We start from the raw sequence: 17,395 nt of genomic DNA, 5'->3' as shown, positions 1-17,395 counted from the left end.
AATCTATACCATACTGTTGTTTGTATCCCTTAGCCACCAGCCGAGCTTTATACCGGTCTATTGTCCCATCAGCTTTCCTATTTACGCGATAGACCCATTTACAGCCTATAACATTTTTACCTTTGGGACGTGGAACCAAGTGCCATGTTTCATTTTTCATCAACGCTTGGTGCTCTTTATCCATTGCTTCCACCCAGTGCTTCTTCCCAAGAGCCTCAGAGATAGTTGTCGGTTCACCTGTAGTAGTTGAGACACTGTTGCACCATCTTACCGTTCCATCAGTGTAAGCCTTGGGCTTGGAAATTCCTTTCTGTGCTCATGTCACTGGACGCATCGGTGACTGAGAAGTAGACGATCCAGCGGCTGCAGAAGATCCAGTAGCAGTAGCAGTGGTAGGAGGTACCCCGCTGGATCTGTAGCCGGATCAGCTTGCACCAACACACCGGCCGCAGCTGGCACGACATCGTCATCATGCGGCGTAGAGGATCCACCCCCAGCTGAGTCCGCCACAGCTTCTGTCCCTGTTGGTGAGGACCGATCGGATCCCACCGATCCCGATGATGATGGAGGTACAGAGGGATCCATAGAGGGTGACAGCGCCGCCAAATCAGCCTGGGAGTCCGTGCTGGTGTTGTCGCTTTGCTCCTGCATGAAATAACGCTGACTCCCCATTGTTTTTTCACCATTGTGTGCACCATTCGATCCTGCATTAGCTGAATTCTGCAGAGAGCTTCCAGGCAGGTTAGTTGGAGATAAATCAACATGGTCAAATATGGTTGCATCCCCAAATGTACTACTACTGGTATGGAGAGGAGAGTCTAGTAGAAGTGAAAGTTCAGCTCGGAGCCTTGCTCCTGCATTGGGGTGAAGTTCAGCAAAGGGAAAAACCTTTTCATCAAAGGTGACATCTCTTGAGATGTAGACACGTCCAACGGATGGATCCAGACATTTGAACCCTTTGTGAAGATTACTGTAGCCAAGAAAGACACACGTTTTGATCTGAATTGGAGTTTGTGTTCATTGTAGGGTCTTGATGGGGCCAGACCGCACACCCAAAGGTACGGAGAAAACTATAGTCAGGAGGATGACCGTATAAACGTTCATAGGGAGTCTCATTATTTATGACTTTGGATGGAAGCCGATTTATGAGGAATACGGCTGTTAGAAATGCCTCATCCCAAAACTTGAGAGGCATGCTTGAATGGGAGAGGAGAGTGAGACCCATTTCGACAATGTGTCGATGTCTTCTTTCTACTGACCCATTTTGCTGGTGTGCATGTGGACATGAAACGCGATGTACTATGCCCACACATTTAAAAAAAGAATTAAGAGCTTGATATTCCCCACCCCAATCTGTCTGTATAGATTTAATTTTCTTATTGAATTGACGTTCAACTAATTGCTGAAACTCTTGGAAGCATTTGAACACATCGGATTTATGACGAAGGAGATGGATCCAAACAAACTTTGTATGATCATTGATGAAACTAACATAAAAATCATGTCTGCCTACAGAAGTAGGCGCAGGTCCCCACACATCAGAAAACACAAGGTCCATAGGACTCGATGAAATAACACTAGAATGAGTATAAGGCAATTGGTGACATTTGCCTTGTTGACAAGCATTGCACACATGATTATTCAGATCTCTAGAAAGGGAAATTTTATGTCGGCTAGCAACCTGCTGGACAACCTGAGCAGACGGATGACCTAGCCTAGCATGCCAAAGCGAGCTTGATGCAGCGATGACACCAAGAGCTTCTCTCGTAGCACCGAGCGCTTGTTTATTCAGGGACTTCAAAGGATAGAGGCCTTTCTCACATTTGCCTTGAAGAAGAGTTTTCTTGGTCTGCTGTTCCTTGATAGAAAAGTGATTTGGATGAAACTCAATGAAAACATTGTTATTACGAGATAATCTATTTACAGAAACAAGGTTTTTACTGGCTTGGGGAACATGAAGGATGTTCTTGAGATGAATTTTACCAGTAGGGGAATGCAACACACTATGTCCAATGTGATTTATTTCCATACCTGATCCGTTCACGACATGGACTTGTTCTGTTCCATTGTACTTGTCACGGACCGTCAGCCTCTCTAGTTCACCGGTGATGTGGTCGGTGGCACCGAAGTCGACGTACCAGTTGGTGTCGACACCGTATGAGTTTGTTGTCGCAGCAGAAACACTCTTTTGATGCGGGCCCTTGTAGTTGTGGTCGAAGCGTTTGAAGCAGCGAATGGCATCGTGGCCTTCCTTGCCGCAGACTTGGCAAAAGACTCCTTGCTGCCATGAGGGACCATGGCCGCGGCCACCACCACGCCAGAAGCCGCCACGACCTCCGCGACCTCCATCGTTGACGTTCCCGTTTCGGCCGCCTCCTCCGCAACCACGCACAGAGCGATTGCCGCCGCCGCGACCTCCCTTGTACGCGACAATAGCCGATGACTGATGTCCGCCGTTGTTGCGCATCTCTATGCGCTGCTCATGCGCCACAAGCTGAGTATACAGCTCCTGGACCGAGATTGGCTCGGCGCGCACCGAGACAAAGGTCACGATGCTTTCGTAGTCGTCGCCGAGTCCAGTGAGTATGTAGGAGATTAACTCCTCATCTTCAATCTTCTTCCCTGCTGATGCCATATCGTCAGCTAGTCCCTTCATCTCGGAGTAATACTCCCCAATGGAGGAGGATCCCTTGGAGGCGGTGGAGAGTGCCATCCTTGTGGTGATGATCCGCGCCCTAGATTGGGACGCGAACATATGCCTTCAATGGCGGCCCATGCCACCAATGCCGTGACCTCGGTTGATACTTGGCCGAGGATCTCCTTCGATAGTCCAGACAGCAGGTAGCTGAGGACTTGTTGATCTTTAGCTACCCATGATTCGTGTTCAGGGTTGGCAACAGGATCTTCCTTGGAGTCCTGGGTTTTTGGTGCCAGGAACTCCGCCGGCGCCTGAACACCGGGTTGGATGAACTTCGCAGCACGCGCTCCGCGGATCGCCGAGAGGACTTGAGACCTCCATGACTGAAAGTTGCTGCGCGTCAGTTTCTCCGTGACCGAGATTAACCCAAGTCCGAGAAACGCCGCAGCAGACTGTTCGGAGGATGATGGAAACATCACGAACGAGTTCCTTGATGAAACTGGCTCTGATTACCATGTAAAACGAGATGGACATTAGGGTTAACGAGATGGTCCTCTCGGCCTCTCGGTTCGTGTTAATATAGAGGAGGAACAGCCCCTCCCGTGGCGTTTACATTGAGTTTGTTACAACAAGATTCCTAATCTTTCTCTACAAGATTACAACGTGAGAGCGCATGGCTATCTCAACAAACTAACAGACCCTATCTTCTAACAATCCTAACCCCACCGGAACCCTAACGCTGATGACCTCCTCACCTTCTTCCTCTCTAGCGTGGGCGCGGGCTCTGGTGGTGCGGGTGCGAGGTGGAAGACGATGCAGAAGGAGGTGCAACATTATATTAGGCCTTACAATTGAGCAACAAACTCTCGAAAGAGATCAAGCAACAAAGACGACGACGAGCAACAACAGCAGGAACAATAACATGTACTGCCTCATCACAACTGTGGGCCACCGCACCCTGCAACTATGTCTGTGCACACAGATAGATGTCATGCCGTCGTGCGACTGTGAGACGCGATCTGGCAAATGATCGGGAGACAGGATGATAGCTGCAAATGAAATGATATGGATGCAAGAAGAGGAGAAGATGACTAACAAGATCCTAACATATGGTTATATTAAGCCTCGGGATCAATAGTTCCTGACCGCGAGACTCCTCGACCGATCCATCTAGGATCTCCATTGGGACTTGGGAACTATATCTATCGGGTATGCTTGTGCATACCCTCAAACTAAGGAAAAGGCCAAGTCCAAGCACGCCCACCGCATCTGCTCGGAGTTCAGGGGCTCGCCCAAACCCAGGCTCCTGACCAGCAAGAGCTTGGACCTAACCCTTGGCCCTTTCCCGGCCTTCGGTACCAGCTATGGCCCATGTGCAAGAAGACATGCCCCGAGTTATTGAGGCTCGTGGGCTCCCCGGTGATGCCCCTTGGGCGCGGCTCCTACAACCGCTCTCGCGACAAGGTCTCGCCCGATGCTTGACACAAGAAGACAAACTCTTTCTCAGCCTTTTGATGCTGAACTTATCGATCTCGTGTATGCATGGAGTACAAGCAGCTACCGACCTCGACATTGGTAATTTAATTCTGAAGACCGATGCTCTATTGGTTCAGAAGGAGATCATATCAAGGAATGTATGCGCAAGGCCTGAAGGTGGACTGGTGGAGGAACTGAAGTATTTAGTTTCTTTGAATTTTTCAATTTTCAACTGTGTGCTTAAGAGTAGGGACTGTAATAAAGCTGGCCATGCTCTAGCAGCACTAGGTGGTGGGTGTGTTGAAGGGGTTGAGTTCATCTCAACCTCTATTCCGAGTGATATCCTTGTAATTGTTGCTGCCGAGATTTGAGTGCACCCAAGTAATGCAATTTAGAGGTTAGAAAAAAAAGAGCAAGCAAAGCGTGGCACGGTGACGAGACTGAGAACAAAGTATATGGACCTATATAGAAATAAAAATATAGGTGCGTGTATATGAACTCGACATATACAGTATCTAGTCGTTGATTTGGTGACACCAGAAAGCGCAAAGAGAGATGTCAGGCAGGAACTCAGGGGGCTACCGTACGGTACCGGACCGGACAAGCCTACTTGATGTACTGCGACATCCACCTGAACCCTTCGCCGTAGCCCATCTTACGGACGACGCTGCACATGAAGACCTCGACGGGCCGCACGCCGGTGCCGGCGAGGTCGACGGTGCCCTTGCCGGTGGTGCAGCCGGCGAGCCCGAGGTAGTAGGCAAGCGCGTGCTCAGGTGCCGCCTGCGGGATGTCAATCTTGTTCCCCAGCACGAGGAACGGCACGCCCGCCAGCGCGTCGTCCGAAAGCAGCGCGCCTAGCTCCGCCTTCGACTCGCCGAATCGGGTGCCGTCGGCGGCGTCCACCATGTACACCACCGCGTCAACCTGCAGGCGCCCATGTGAAATGTGATGAGTGATGGCTGGCTGGTACGTGATCGCGAGTGCTTGCTTTCGACGTGTAGTATCCGGCAGGCAAACCTTGGCGTAGTAGTCCTTCCAGACACGGCGCGCGATCCGGTGGCCGCCGAGGTCGAACGCCTTGAACCTGATCCGCCCGATGCTCAGCTCCTCCGACGTCGGCTGCTGCGTCGGCGCGTGCTGACTCAACCGCTGCATATATACATATACAATGTTTATTAAACATGAGAGTAACTACACGTGTGTCGATCTCCCGGCCAGCACGAGAATAATCATATGCAACCAGTCAAGAACAGCTAGGCGATCGGCAGAATGTGTACCTCGTCCTTGAGCATGTGGAGCAGCGTGGTCTTGCCGGCGTTGTCGAGGCCGAGGAAGAGGATTTTGGCCTCCTTCTGCCAGAGGCCCAGAGAGACAAACATGTCGTAGAACCAATCCACCAGAAACGACATCGCCGCCGACGAGAGATCGGCACGGCACTACGGCAGTCTCGTCTCGCTCGGTAAGGTGTTTAATTTTAATCCCTAGAAACACGACCTGACATGGCATGCATGATGCATCCAGCCCTGTATATAGAGACCACGGGGACCAGAGACACCTCACCGGATGGATCTGCTGCGCCGATCTTTCATCCGACGGCTGTAGAATTGCAGGTGAGGCCGAGTCGCCGCTGCCTTCGTCCAGCGGCATGCCAACTTGGCTCTTGCCGCGTGCTACATGGACTTTTCTATTCGCTTCATTCAGGGTTACCTTTTCAGCAACTAGTTCCTTTTGTCACTAGGGAAAGTGTGCTGATATTTTTTAAAGAAAAATAATTAGGTTCGTATTATCTCTAAAAAGTTTGTTACGAAAAATAAATTTAATGATCTATCTAATATATAAATTATATCTTATAAATATTATTAGTATTTTCTTGTACATGTTTGCTAAAATTAAGAATGTTTGACTTGTCAAAATACGAGGAACGACGGTTAGAAAAAGGGACCAAAGGAGTACACTACGTGAAAGGGATAAGCTTCTACACCCTACAGACGATACATAGAAAAAGAAGGGAAAAAATCCATCTGACCTCTCTCAACTATATGTAAGTCCAATTTGCTTCCATCTATTAGAAAACTAGATGTTTATACTCCCTTTAACATTTGAAACCATCCGATTTGCCTCCTTGTTTTATCTTAGAATATATGAAATCAGTTTTATATTGTTTTATAAAAAAAAATCATAGAGAACTTTAGCGGCCGGATCAGTCTATATTCTCCAAGCCAGGCCGGAAGCGTCTTCATGTAGCTCTGGCTGACTGGTTGAATCAGTCTCTGTTCTCCAAGCGCAACTCGTCCTCTTCCTATACCGCCTCCATCTAGTTTCAGTAAGTCTGTCTTGAGTCAGTCCAGATGATAGAAAGGATCTCTAGAAGATGATTGAAAGAACGGGTGATGCAAAACTGAATACGTTCAAGGCATATTGGCGGGCGAAGGGGCTCTATTACAAGTGTGGGGAGAGATGGAGTCATAATAACAATTGTTTTGTCTCAGTTCCACTTCACTTGGTTGAAGAGATGTGGGCAATTCTTTTCATGTAGATAGGGATCGTTAGATTTAAATATAAATACTCCCTTCAGATTAGCACTACTGTACCTCCTTGATAGACGCCTGTGGTGACTTCGTCAATCTCAAGATGTGCCGATATAGTTTTTCGGAGGTGCTCACAAGGATAATATGGTTTGCGTATGTGTGTTTATATGGGTAAGTGTGCATACGTATCTGTCGACGAAAGCTAGTCGGCAGTCTACCTTAGGTATACCCACGGTACTAGTTTATCGGTAGACGGTGCCACTACTAGAAATATGTTCATCAATGACGAATCACTAATGACGCTAACTATTTTCGTCACAGAACTGGGTCATTCGATGACGAAATTAGTAGCTTCGTCATGGTTGACAAGTGACGGAGCTTTGGCACGAAGAACAGTGATGAAAATGAAGACAACGTCACTGATCATCGAAACTAAATCGTCATAGATTGTCTGGCCAGTGTACCACCCCGAGGAGGAGGGGCTGTGGTCCCACCAGTGGGTTCCATGTTCATGATGTGGCGCCTTGGTCCCACCTTTGTGTCCCACGTCATTGACACAGGCGACACGGTCCCACCGTCGGGTCCCACCCTAGTGACGTGGCGCCATGGTCACGTCGGTGGGCCCCACAATCATAAGGTGGGGCATGGTCCCACCAATGGGTCCCACGGGCATGATGTGGCACCATGGTGGCACTTGTTGGTCCCACATTGTTGACGTGGCGTCATGGTCCCACAAAGTTGGTCCTTATCGACGGGTCCCACCGTCATGACGTGGCGTCATGGTCCCACCGTGGTCCAACTGGCGGGTCCCACCCTGTTGATGTGGCAACAGGATCCCACTAGCTGTCCCTGCCTCACTGGCATGGTGGCGTGGTCCCACCAATGGGCCCCACATCTGACGTGGCCATACGGGGCCGAATCTGCTGCGCGGAGTTCCCCCTCTGATTTTTATTTTATTTGGCAAAAAAAATTGCTCTATGGGAGCTTGGATCCCGTGACCTATTGTTGCAAGCACAAGTGAGTTACCAACAAACCACTCACTCATTTGTGTTGTAGTCTTGTATGTTGCTTTATTTATTTAGTTATTAAACCCAACTCCCTTTTTTATTTCCCAAAAAAAATAAAAAACCCTATGCAAGGAGGTTTGAACCTGTGACCTGTTGGTTTAGAGGATGCTACCTTTACCACCAAACCAATCAAGCTTCTATGTTCCTATGGCACATGTTTATTTATTTGCACACTTATTATTTTTTTAATCTGTCTGACTCGATGGGCCCTATACCCATGATCTGTCATCGGTGGAACACTTGTACGTATGCGCGAGGTGCAAAGGAACCCTCGCGCGAGTTTGCTCCTGGCGGCTACACGCTTGTATAGGGTCCCCAGGTGATCACCGCTGACGCCATGCATCCCCAGAAGATGATCATCGCCGACATCGTGTGTCCTAGGTGATCGTCACGTGCGTCCCAGCTGATCGTCGTCGTGTGTCCCTAGGTGATCGTCGCCGTGCGGCCCAGCTTGAATCCTCGCGTGCGTCCCTACGTATTCTTCTTTTGTACATGCATGTATATAGGAAGAACCTTTTACCTTTCCTATTTTTTTCTAAATGGCTAAATTTATTCCCAGTACAAGCATGTGTGTGATTAGTTTTAAAATTTTATTTGTGTGTGTGTATATATATATATGCATATGTACGTGTGATTTGTTTTGAGTTTTTTTACATATATACATATATGCAGCGGTGGGTGTGCGTGGGAGAGTGTTCCGCCAGCTAGCGTGGTAGTGCAGCGACCTAGCGTGGCGGTGCAGCGGCGACGTGCTTGGGAGTTGCTGCGACAGCAAGCGTGAGGCAGACACAATGGCGCGTGTAGAAGTGCATCAGGTAGCGGCGGCATGCTTGTGACAGACGTGTTGCGACGCGACTTACACGGCATTGCAGGTTCGAATTGTTTATGTAATTTTGTACATATAATATGTATGTATTTGATGTGTTTTTTAAATTTTGTTGAATGTACTGTAATTTGTTATTTATTTTTTTACATATATGCATGAGTTTGATGTTTTTTTTTCAATTTTGTTGAATTCACTCTATTTTATGTTTGAAATAATTTTTACATATATATGAATCTTTGTGATATGTTTATTAATTTTTGTTTCATATATGCACGATTGTGATTTATTATAGAATTGTTGTACATATATATATGAAAAGGGGTGAAATGGAGCGGCGCGCCCTTGTCTTGGATAGGGTCAACAGTAGGGGCGCGACACTGACTGGAGATCGACTGTATATTTGAAGCAAATAATGTTGCAAAAAAACATAATGCTTACATAACGTATAAGTAACTTAGCGGTCGAGAACTAACACAAACACTTGACTAGCCCAATGGTAAGGCACTTCAAGTTTGTCTCTTTGCTCCTTGGTCGAACCCAATGGGAGCTAATTTTTTTATTCTTTTTTCTACATTTTTGTTTTAAATACTTTTTCTATTTCTCTATGTTTTTTTCCCTGTTTTTCAATTAATTACTACTATATTATTGCTTAATGATTTGCCTTAGTGATTTTAAAACATCTTATTTCACTTTTAGCAATTATTGTATTTAATTGTTGAATGACTAAATGATAAAAGCTTTAAACTACCTTGTAACTAAATTAGAGTTGTTCATGCTTGAACAACATGTATAGTACCACCTTGCCAAAATCGTTTGAATTTCTAACCAAGTTTGACTATTATTGTAATTTTTGTTGGATAAGTGAAGGAATAATGTTTAAATACCCAAAGCTAGCTAAAATATTATAAAAACTTGCATGGACACCTCACTTTGGTGTATAATGTTGACAAAAAAAATTCAACTAATTCTAAGAAATGTTCATCTTTTGGTGTAAACACTTGCATACATGTCTAAACATATGTACAAACTTGCATGGACACCTTAATTTGGTATATAGTAATGACAAATAACAATACTAATAGATATTAAATCTAATAACAAAATTGAAAATAAATTAGTAAATAATTACGCTATATTATACCAACAATAAATTAGTAAATAATAAAAATAGAAATCACAAAAAAATTGGAAAACCAAAAAAAACCTGCTACCACAAGGTTCGAACCTAGCAGCTCAGGTTCACACTCAGAGGGCCATACCATTGCTCTATTGAAGAAGGTTTGTTGTTTGTTGAGCGCATATTTAGTTGAAGCTGAAATGATACCCCATCGCCCAAAATGAGGATGCCGCAACCTCTCTAGCTGCACCAAAAAATTTCGCTCGTCAAAATAATTCCGCACCTCAGATATATTTTCTTCTTTTCCCCCACTCTCACTCGTCCTCATCAACTCAATCCCCCTCTTCTCTCCATCTCAACCCTAGCCGCCACCGCCGCGGCAACCGCCGTTGACAAGCTGCATCCGCGAGGTAGTTTAAAGCTTAACACGAGGTGGGTCAGGAGACGGCGGCAGCGCCTCCACGCGCTCGTGCAGGAGCGCCCGCGCCTAGGGTTTGGGTGAAGGCCACGACGGCTACGCGACCAGTGTGGTAACCAGATGGGTGCCAGGTTCTCGGAGTGATCTACGGGCCTGCGCCGCCGACCCCGACCTCTTCCTCCTCCTCGCCGGTCCCCTGCCTCACCGTTCGCTTCGGTCTGTCGGGCTTCGAGTCCTCTGACCGTGACCGGGACTGCTGCGAGGACGTAGCGGCTGCGCTCTCCTTCGTCCTGCTGCGCTGCCAAGCGTGCCTTCCCAGATCTCGCCCAGCGGAGACAAGGTCATGTCTGTCATCAGTATCACACGTGGATGTTGAACTCCCAGTGGCCAGTCCCATAGTGGCAGTAGGGATAAAGTGGATCTTGGTTGCAGATCAGGGTACGCAAGGATGTTAGATTTTATTTTCTGTTTTACATTTATTTTGGATCCCAATTTTTGATGGTTTACTGCTGAACTGATGATGGGAGTAAAGCTTGAGTTCTGTGATCTGCTCGTGGAGAAATCATCCATCCAGATTGCATCGTTTGTCAACCTGGAGGTTTGTGATTTCCTTAGGCTAGGTATATTAATTCAGCATACATCATATGGTAGCTTTTGGGGGGTTTGTGTTGCTGATAAGTCCATGACACAACTAATTGTCCCTGCTATTTTATTTTTTTAAATGACAATTCAGATTTTTCCTTCACATTGATTTGTCTTGATTTAGATAACTCTAGAGCTTCGCTGTGTGTTCATGGTTTTATGAAGTTTGTGGATATAGGCATAGGGTGAAACCAAAGTCATAGCTTGTTTCATTTTATAATATTAACTGCTTGGATTCAGATTATCGTAAACTTTGGTTCTGTACCAAATGAACATCAGGCAGTCTTCTGATATTGTGCCAAATAAATTATGTTTTTAGGTACAACTAGGCTAGATCATTGAGCAATTCTAGTTTTCAGCAGTACAATACAGTATCCGATGAATAGCTTGCTTTACTTTTTCAGTCCATTGAGATTTTAGTAGTATCGTAGTACCATATGTCACCAAAAAGTGGTGCTGAAAGACTAGCATTTTGTATATTAAAATTTGTAGTCATCTTTTACCATTCCTGTTGGTAAAGACTGGCATTTTATTCATTTTTCAGAACAATGTCATGTTGGTAAAGCCTATCATGGGACTACATTCAATTTTGATCCCTTGTATTGAAATTATCTCGATATTGTTTAGTCCTAATTTTGTTTCACAACAAATATAGGAAATTGGTGTGCATCTTAATCTCACAGCTCTCCTTCTATAAACTTTACCACCGAATCATCAGTAACAAGAGGCTCCCTACTGGAACTTACTATTGTACCTTAGTTTAATTTTGTAGTCAATGCAGGTAGTGTTTCTTAATTTGCATGATTCTATATTCATTCATGTAACTCAGGGACATCAAGCACACTATTCTGGCATGCTGGCATAGGGTGAAACCAAAGTCATAGCTTGTTTCTTACTATTGTTGCTTGTGATTTTTTATGCATTGTTTCACTGATCAGGTTTTGGGCTTTGGTCAATGGCGACGACAGCCCCGTCTAAGTTGATGCAGGCCATGGTTCCTGTGCGTCCCCATGTGCTAATTCTCTCTTGGTTGCCATACACATGCTTCATAATTTCATTTCACTTTGAACTGAGAGTATGTGCTAACTCTGCCAGCACACCTTTGCTTGCTATGCCTGTTTCTATCCCCTCGTTGTGGTCTCCTTCCTGATCCAGCAAGCAGCTCATTTAGAAGCAATGCAAACATTGGCTAACCTTAATATGAGTTGTTTTCTTGAAATGCTTTATAATTTTCTGCGTTGTCTTGTCAATTTTGGATTTCTGGAACATACAATTATTTTTATTTTACACATATTGTTTACTGCATTCAAATATTGACCTTTGACTTCTGACATTGTTTAGACATGCAAGATCACATAACATAAGTGTATTAACCTAGATGTCACCGTAGCATTAGCACGGGCAATATACTTGTTGGTTATTCAGTGTCCCAACAGGTGTCCCTTTTTTCCATTTTACTTGCTGGTTAATCAGTGTCCCAACATGTTGGTTATTCACTGAATAAGTATGGCTTGGAAAAAAATGGGAAATAGAATGTCATACTTCCTGAATAACACATTTTTCCCATTTTTCCATTAATTGAATAATTTATACTTGTGCAGTTGTGCTTCTGCTATTGGTTTCTTTAGAGTTTTACCAAGTGAATTATTTTCTTTTGAGGAATGTTGTGTTGGTTACAGGTTGTGTGCATGGTATGTTTCACAGAAATACAACTTTTGTATGTTATCTATGCTTTGAAACTTACTGTTTCCACATTTGCACTATTCCTGTAATTGTAATTTGCTACAGCATAATGATTTCACTTCTACCTCTCTCTAGCACATATCTTGCTGATTATTATATTCTTTAAAATACATGTTGTCTGATATTTCCTCCTCAGATTCATGCAATGATTAACAACTAACGATGGATAATTGGTGTTTCAGGTCAATATGAAAGCTTTGAGAGCAGAACCTGTTGGTGAAGGTGAGACAGAAGTATCTAGTGTGCAGGTTGTGTCCCAAGTGCTCTCTAAAAATAGCTCCCTCAAGAGTGTTGGCATCAAACCGGTGTCATCCTCTAAATCATCTGCATCAAATTAAAGTGAGCTTCGGGAGCAACTAGGAGCTGAAGCTAAGGCTGTTGTACGAGTTGAGCTCGACGATCTCAAGAGGAGAAGTGAAAAAGTAGAGGAACGGCTCGCGAGGACACAAACGGAGATGGAGGAGATAAAGAAGCTGGCAGAGATGAACAACAAGGCAATGGAGGAGGACAACGCGCTGCTCAAGCGTATCTTGTCCATCAACAATGCTTCTTCGACATGAGAGCTGCTTAGCTGCTGGTAGTAGGACTGACTAGGAACTGTAGCTACTTGTGCCTGGCATCCTGCTGATTTAGATTTTGGAATGACTTGTGTTCTCGTGCTTTGCAAATGTTCTATTTAAACCAAGTGTGTGTGGTGAACTAACTTTAGCAGTAATAATTAAGTTATGAGTAATGGATCCTTAGTTTTATGCATACTTTCGGTCAATTCAATATTTCTTGCATTTCGAAATGAAATCAGCAGTTGCCACTGTAATAAAATAATTATTCTGTGATGATACTATAATTCAATCAGTGACGAATTTATATTTTAATCTATGACAAAAAATATATGCAATCAGACCTAGACACGTGGACTAACCAGAGGATGCCACGTCAGCATGCCACGTGGAAGCCATTGCAACATGACACGTGGCAGTCAGTAAGCACGCAATGTGGCAGCAACGTCAGCAAGCCACGTGGCGGCCACGTCAGCACGCCACGTGGTGGACACATCAGCACGCCACATGGCGGCCACGTCAGCTGCCAGCGTGGCAAACGCCGTTTGGTAGCCTAACAGACTGCCATGCTATGACGAAAAGCTAGACACAACAATGACACAAAGGTTTCGTCATGGAATGATATCTCTTCTGTGACGATGGTATTTTTGTCATAGAATGAGTCCTCATCTATGACGAAAATTGCCATTTCGTCACCGTTGTCAATCAATGACGCTCATTTCATGACAAACACTATTTCATCACTAATTCGTCACAGAAGAAACTCCATGACGATTTCGGTGTCTTCAGTGACGAAAGAGTAGTGTCATTAATGAGCACATACCTAGTAGTGTGCGCAAGCTATGAACTCGATGGTGACGCAAGACACGGACAAGGTTTTTATCTAGGTTCGGCCGTCGTGTGGGCGTAATACCTACGTCCTGCGTCTGATTGTATTGGATTGTGTTGAGATGAATCGAGATGTCTATGACCTGTCCTCTAGGGGACCCCTGCCTCTCCTTATATATCGTGAAGGAACAGAGTTACAAGTAAACTATCCTATTTGGTACAATATCTTGTAGCCTTGCGGTGCACGCCGACCAACGTCATGCGTCGCACGTCTTCATCTTGTGGGCCGAGCCACCTCTGATGGTGCGGCCCATATCGGCCCATGAGGGTATAGGGGTTTATACCCCCACAGCTAGTCCCCGAGCACCATGTATTGTGATGTAACACGCCGTCTTGAGCTTCTTCGACCAGTGAGGCTTGACATCTTCGATAAGCAGGAAAGTCGCCCGAACAGTTGCAACGGTATTTTAACCAACTCAAAAGACAGTTGATCAACATTGACATCGAAGAAGCAGGTTGTTCGAAGAATGTATGGTGCTCTTAATCAAAAAAAGATTTCTTTCCTGGTGAAGTGTGCCCACTTTACTTTTCTGAAAAGTACAGACTTTCAAAAATCAAGCATGTTCACCGCAAGGTGAAGTGTGCCCACTTAGTTCCCGAGCCTGGTAGTAGGTGACGTAGGCACCAGGATCAAAAAAGTCTTCATAGAAATTCTACAACTGAGATGCATCGCCAGATGCATCGTACCGATGTAGTCTCCGAGCTTGCTGGAAGGCGAAGTATGAGCCTTGTAGCAAGGTCTAAAAAAATAAAATTACTCCTCAGTTGTATATGAGTCCAATTCATATGTAACTGAGAAGAACAGTCCCCAAGCTGTGGTTGGAGAGTGATCGAAGTAAGCCCCGAGCACAGTGAAGGGAGTGATTGACGAGTCCCCGAGCACGGTTGAGAATGTAGACGTGCTCGGTGGTCGGTACAGTCCCCGAGCACGGCGTAGGGACTGGTGGACAAGTCCCCGAGCGTGGTTGGAAACGTAAATGTGCTCGGTGGTCGGCACAGTCTTCAAGCACAGCGTAGAGAGTAGTCGACAAGTCCCCGAGCGTGGTTGGGAACATAAACGTGCTCGGTGGTCGGAGCAGTCCCCGGGCACAGCGTAGGGAATAGTCGACGAGTCCCCGATCGTAGCTTGTCAACTGGACCAAACTCCTGAAAAATAAATATAGAGAATAGGTAGTACATGATGTATAAATAAACTCTAGATAAAAAATCAGTACTGAGATAAGTTTTAGATTTTTTATTATAAAATTAGCACGAGTAGTTAATTCATCCTAGAGCTTGTACCAGCTCTGGTCTAGCCAACAATCAGCATGAGGTGCGGAACCTAGACATGCGTGGGCTTGTCAGCCTCGCCAGAGAGCTACTGCCGACCACCCGGAACGCAGAGGGCGGTTCTCATACACGTATAGGGAGGAGTCGGAGACAGTACCGGCTCTGGAAAACTCGTGTAGGATAAAAAACTAGTCGGCTAACCAAAAAGTTGTTTTGAAGGATAATAAAAAATATTATGCGAAAAATAAATAAAATATTAGAAGTGTACTTATCTTTGGACGAAAGTCTGGTCGGTGGTGACAGAATTGTCTGGTCCTGGAGATTTTTGACTTGCTGTCATGACAGTGGTCGCGGTTGTCGTAGCGCCGTTCTTCGCGGCGATTATTATTGCGAGTCGTGGTCAGAGCAAGTAGGCCAAACAACTTGGTCGATAGCCTGAGCAGGTCAGTGTCGTCAATCTGTCTCCCTTTGTAGCAGAGAAGGGGCGACGCGTTGTCGGCGTGGTCGGAGACGTTGCTGGTGTGGTCGAAACCGTGGCCAGCGTGGTTGGAGCCGCAGCCGACGTCGGTGAAGAAGTGATCAACATAGATCGGATCTACGCCTCCTCTGTGGTCATGGCGATGAAGCTGTTGAAGCCGACGATGAACGTGAAGCCGTCCGCCATGGCCGCGAAGTGGGGGATGATGGCCATCTTGTTCGTCTAGGAGAGCTGTACGCACACCCCCTACCTGGCGCGCCACTGTCGACGAAAGCTAGTCGGCAGTCTACCTTAGGGTATACCACGGTAGTAGTTTATCGGTAGACGGTGCGCAAGCTACGAACTCGATGGTGACGCAAGACACAGACAAAGTTTTTATCCAGGTTCGGCCGCCGTGTGGGCGTAATACCTATGTCCTGCGTCTGATTGTATTGGATTGTGTTGAGATGAATTGAGATGTCTATGACCTGTCCTCTAGGGGACCCCTGCCCCTCCTTATATATCGTGAAGGAACAGAGTTACAAGTAAACTATTCTATTTGGTACAATATCTTGTAGCCTTGCGGTGCACGCCGACCAACGTCATGCGTCACACGTCTTCATCTTGTGGGCCGAGCCACCTCTGATGGTGCGGTCCATATCGGTCCATGAGGGTATAGGGGTTTATACCCCCACAGTATATGAATCTATACTTGTGGAATTTGCAAAAAAAAAAAAAGATTCACCTCAGATCTTGAGTGGCGTGATGCAAGCTTAAAAATGGCCATTTATACGAAAAGAGTTGTCTAAACATAAAGCTATGGTTTCTTTTTAGTGAAAAAGTTCACATCAAGGTACAATAAAGCACATGAGTTTCAACTTAATAACCTGAAAATTTGTGTAGTAACAAATAAAACCAAAATTTGAATGTCAAAATCTATATTCAAAAAACTACAAGGCATGGGTTGCAATAGGGTTCGACCATAACCTAAGCTAAGGTTATTGAAGACATATATAAAGTGTCATGCAAATGGAAAAACAAAACTATGGATATGAATGAAAACAGATATTGATAAGTTGTTTTATGAGGGCTTACTAGTAAGTTCATAAAACCTTTATATATAGGAACACATATTGTGTTAGGGAATAAATAAATAAATAAATACAACAAAAATACTTTTTATTTGTCATAGGTACCACACACAAACTTCTGATAATATACTTATGTTCCTTAAACCATTCTGGCCAGTAGACGAGCACGGTGCTATAGTGTATAAGAAACATGAAAAATGTAGATTCTTATTATTTCAATGCTTTTTTTTTATTTCAGCACAAAGTAAAATAATTTTGAAGTTCATTTGGGAAAATACATTAAGGTTCATATAAATTATGTCACCGGAATCAAAGATCAAAAGTACTCTGATTAGTCCATTAACATGTCATTCATGCGTGCTATAAATAATAATTATAAGTACTTAGAGCACTCCCAATGCAGAAACCATTGTGGTTTCTATAGACATTAATTGCAGTGTCACCTAAGCATTTTGCTGATGTGGCAATGTAGTTATTGAAGAGAGAGAGTAAAAATCATAGAAACTGGGTCTAAGTTAGAAACCATGTCTACACAAAATCCAAGACATGAAGTGATATGATTGGCTAAGAATGGAGAGAGAATGAATGTGATTGGATATAAAAATATTCTATAGAAACTATTCATTGGGACCATAGTTTCTATATATAGTGTCTATAAAAATTAATGGGTATAGA

General features: G+C 44.8%; 1 protein-coding gene and 1 long non-coding RNA gene across 4 annotated transcripts; one reads left to right on the top strand and one right to left on the bottom strand.

Moving 5' to 3' along the window:
- Window positions 4,582–5,600, bottom strand: LOC8071718 (GTP-binding protein SAR1A). 2 transcript variants are annotated; one of them, XM_021461816.1, is made up of 3 exons: window positions 5,395–5,600; window positions 5,135–5,266; window positions 4,582–5,041 (listed from the first exon to the last, which is right to left on the bottom strand). In XM_021461816.1, exons 1-3 carry the CDS (start codon window positions 5,524–5,526, stop codon window positions 4,721–4,723), a joined length of 585 nt encoding a protein of 194 aa, XP_021317491.1. In that variant the 5' UTR covers window positions 5,527–5,600; the 3' UTR covers window positions 4,582–4,720. The 2 variants fall into 2 exon arrangements, with proteins under 2 accessions (XP_021317491.1, XP_021317490.1); XM_021461815.1 differs by having other exon boundaries at window positions 4,582–5,266.
- LOC110435809 lies at window positions 9,857–13,253 on the top strand. 2 transcript variants are annotated; one of them, XR_002453655.1, is made up of 2 exons: window positions 9,857–11,715; window positions 12,641–13,253. It is a non-coding gene; the product is annotated as an uncharacterized LOC110435809 (long non-coding RNA). The 2 variants fall into 2 exon arrangements; XR_002453654.1 differs by having other exon boundaries at window positions 9,857–11,790.

This window comes from Sorghum bicolor, chromosome 5 (assembly GCF_000003195.3).
Source record: "Sorghum bicolor cultivar BTx623 chromosome 5, Sorghum_bicolor_NCBIv3, whole genome shotgun sequence".
In the NCBI taxonomy this organism is placed as follows: domain Eukaryota; kingdom Viridiplantae; phylum Streptophyta; class Magnoliopsida; order Poales; family Poaceae; genus Sorghum; species Sorghum bicolor.
Note: the sequence above shows the minus strand (reverse complement) of the source record. Positions and strands in the feature narration are given on the sequence as shown.

What these genes read in the sequence shown, in the direction of transcription:
- LOC8071718 (XM_021461815.1), bottom strand. Translation starts at nt 5,526, where the DNA reads ATGTCGTTTCTGGTGGATTGGTTCTACGACATGTTTGTCTCTCTGGGC. An exon ending in TCCACATGCTCAAGGACGAG is followed by an intron (nt 5,267 to 5,394) that starts GTACACATTCTG and finishes GTATATATGCAG; the next exon opens with CGGTTGAGTCAGCACGCGCC.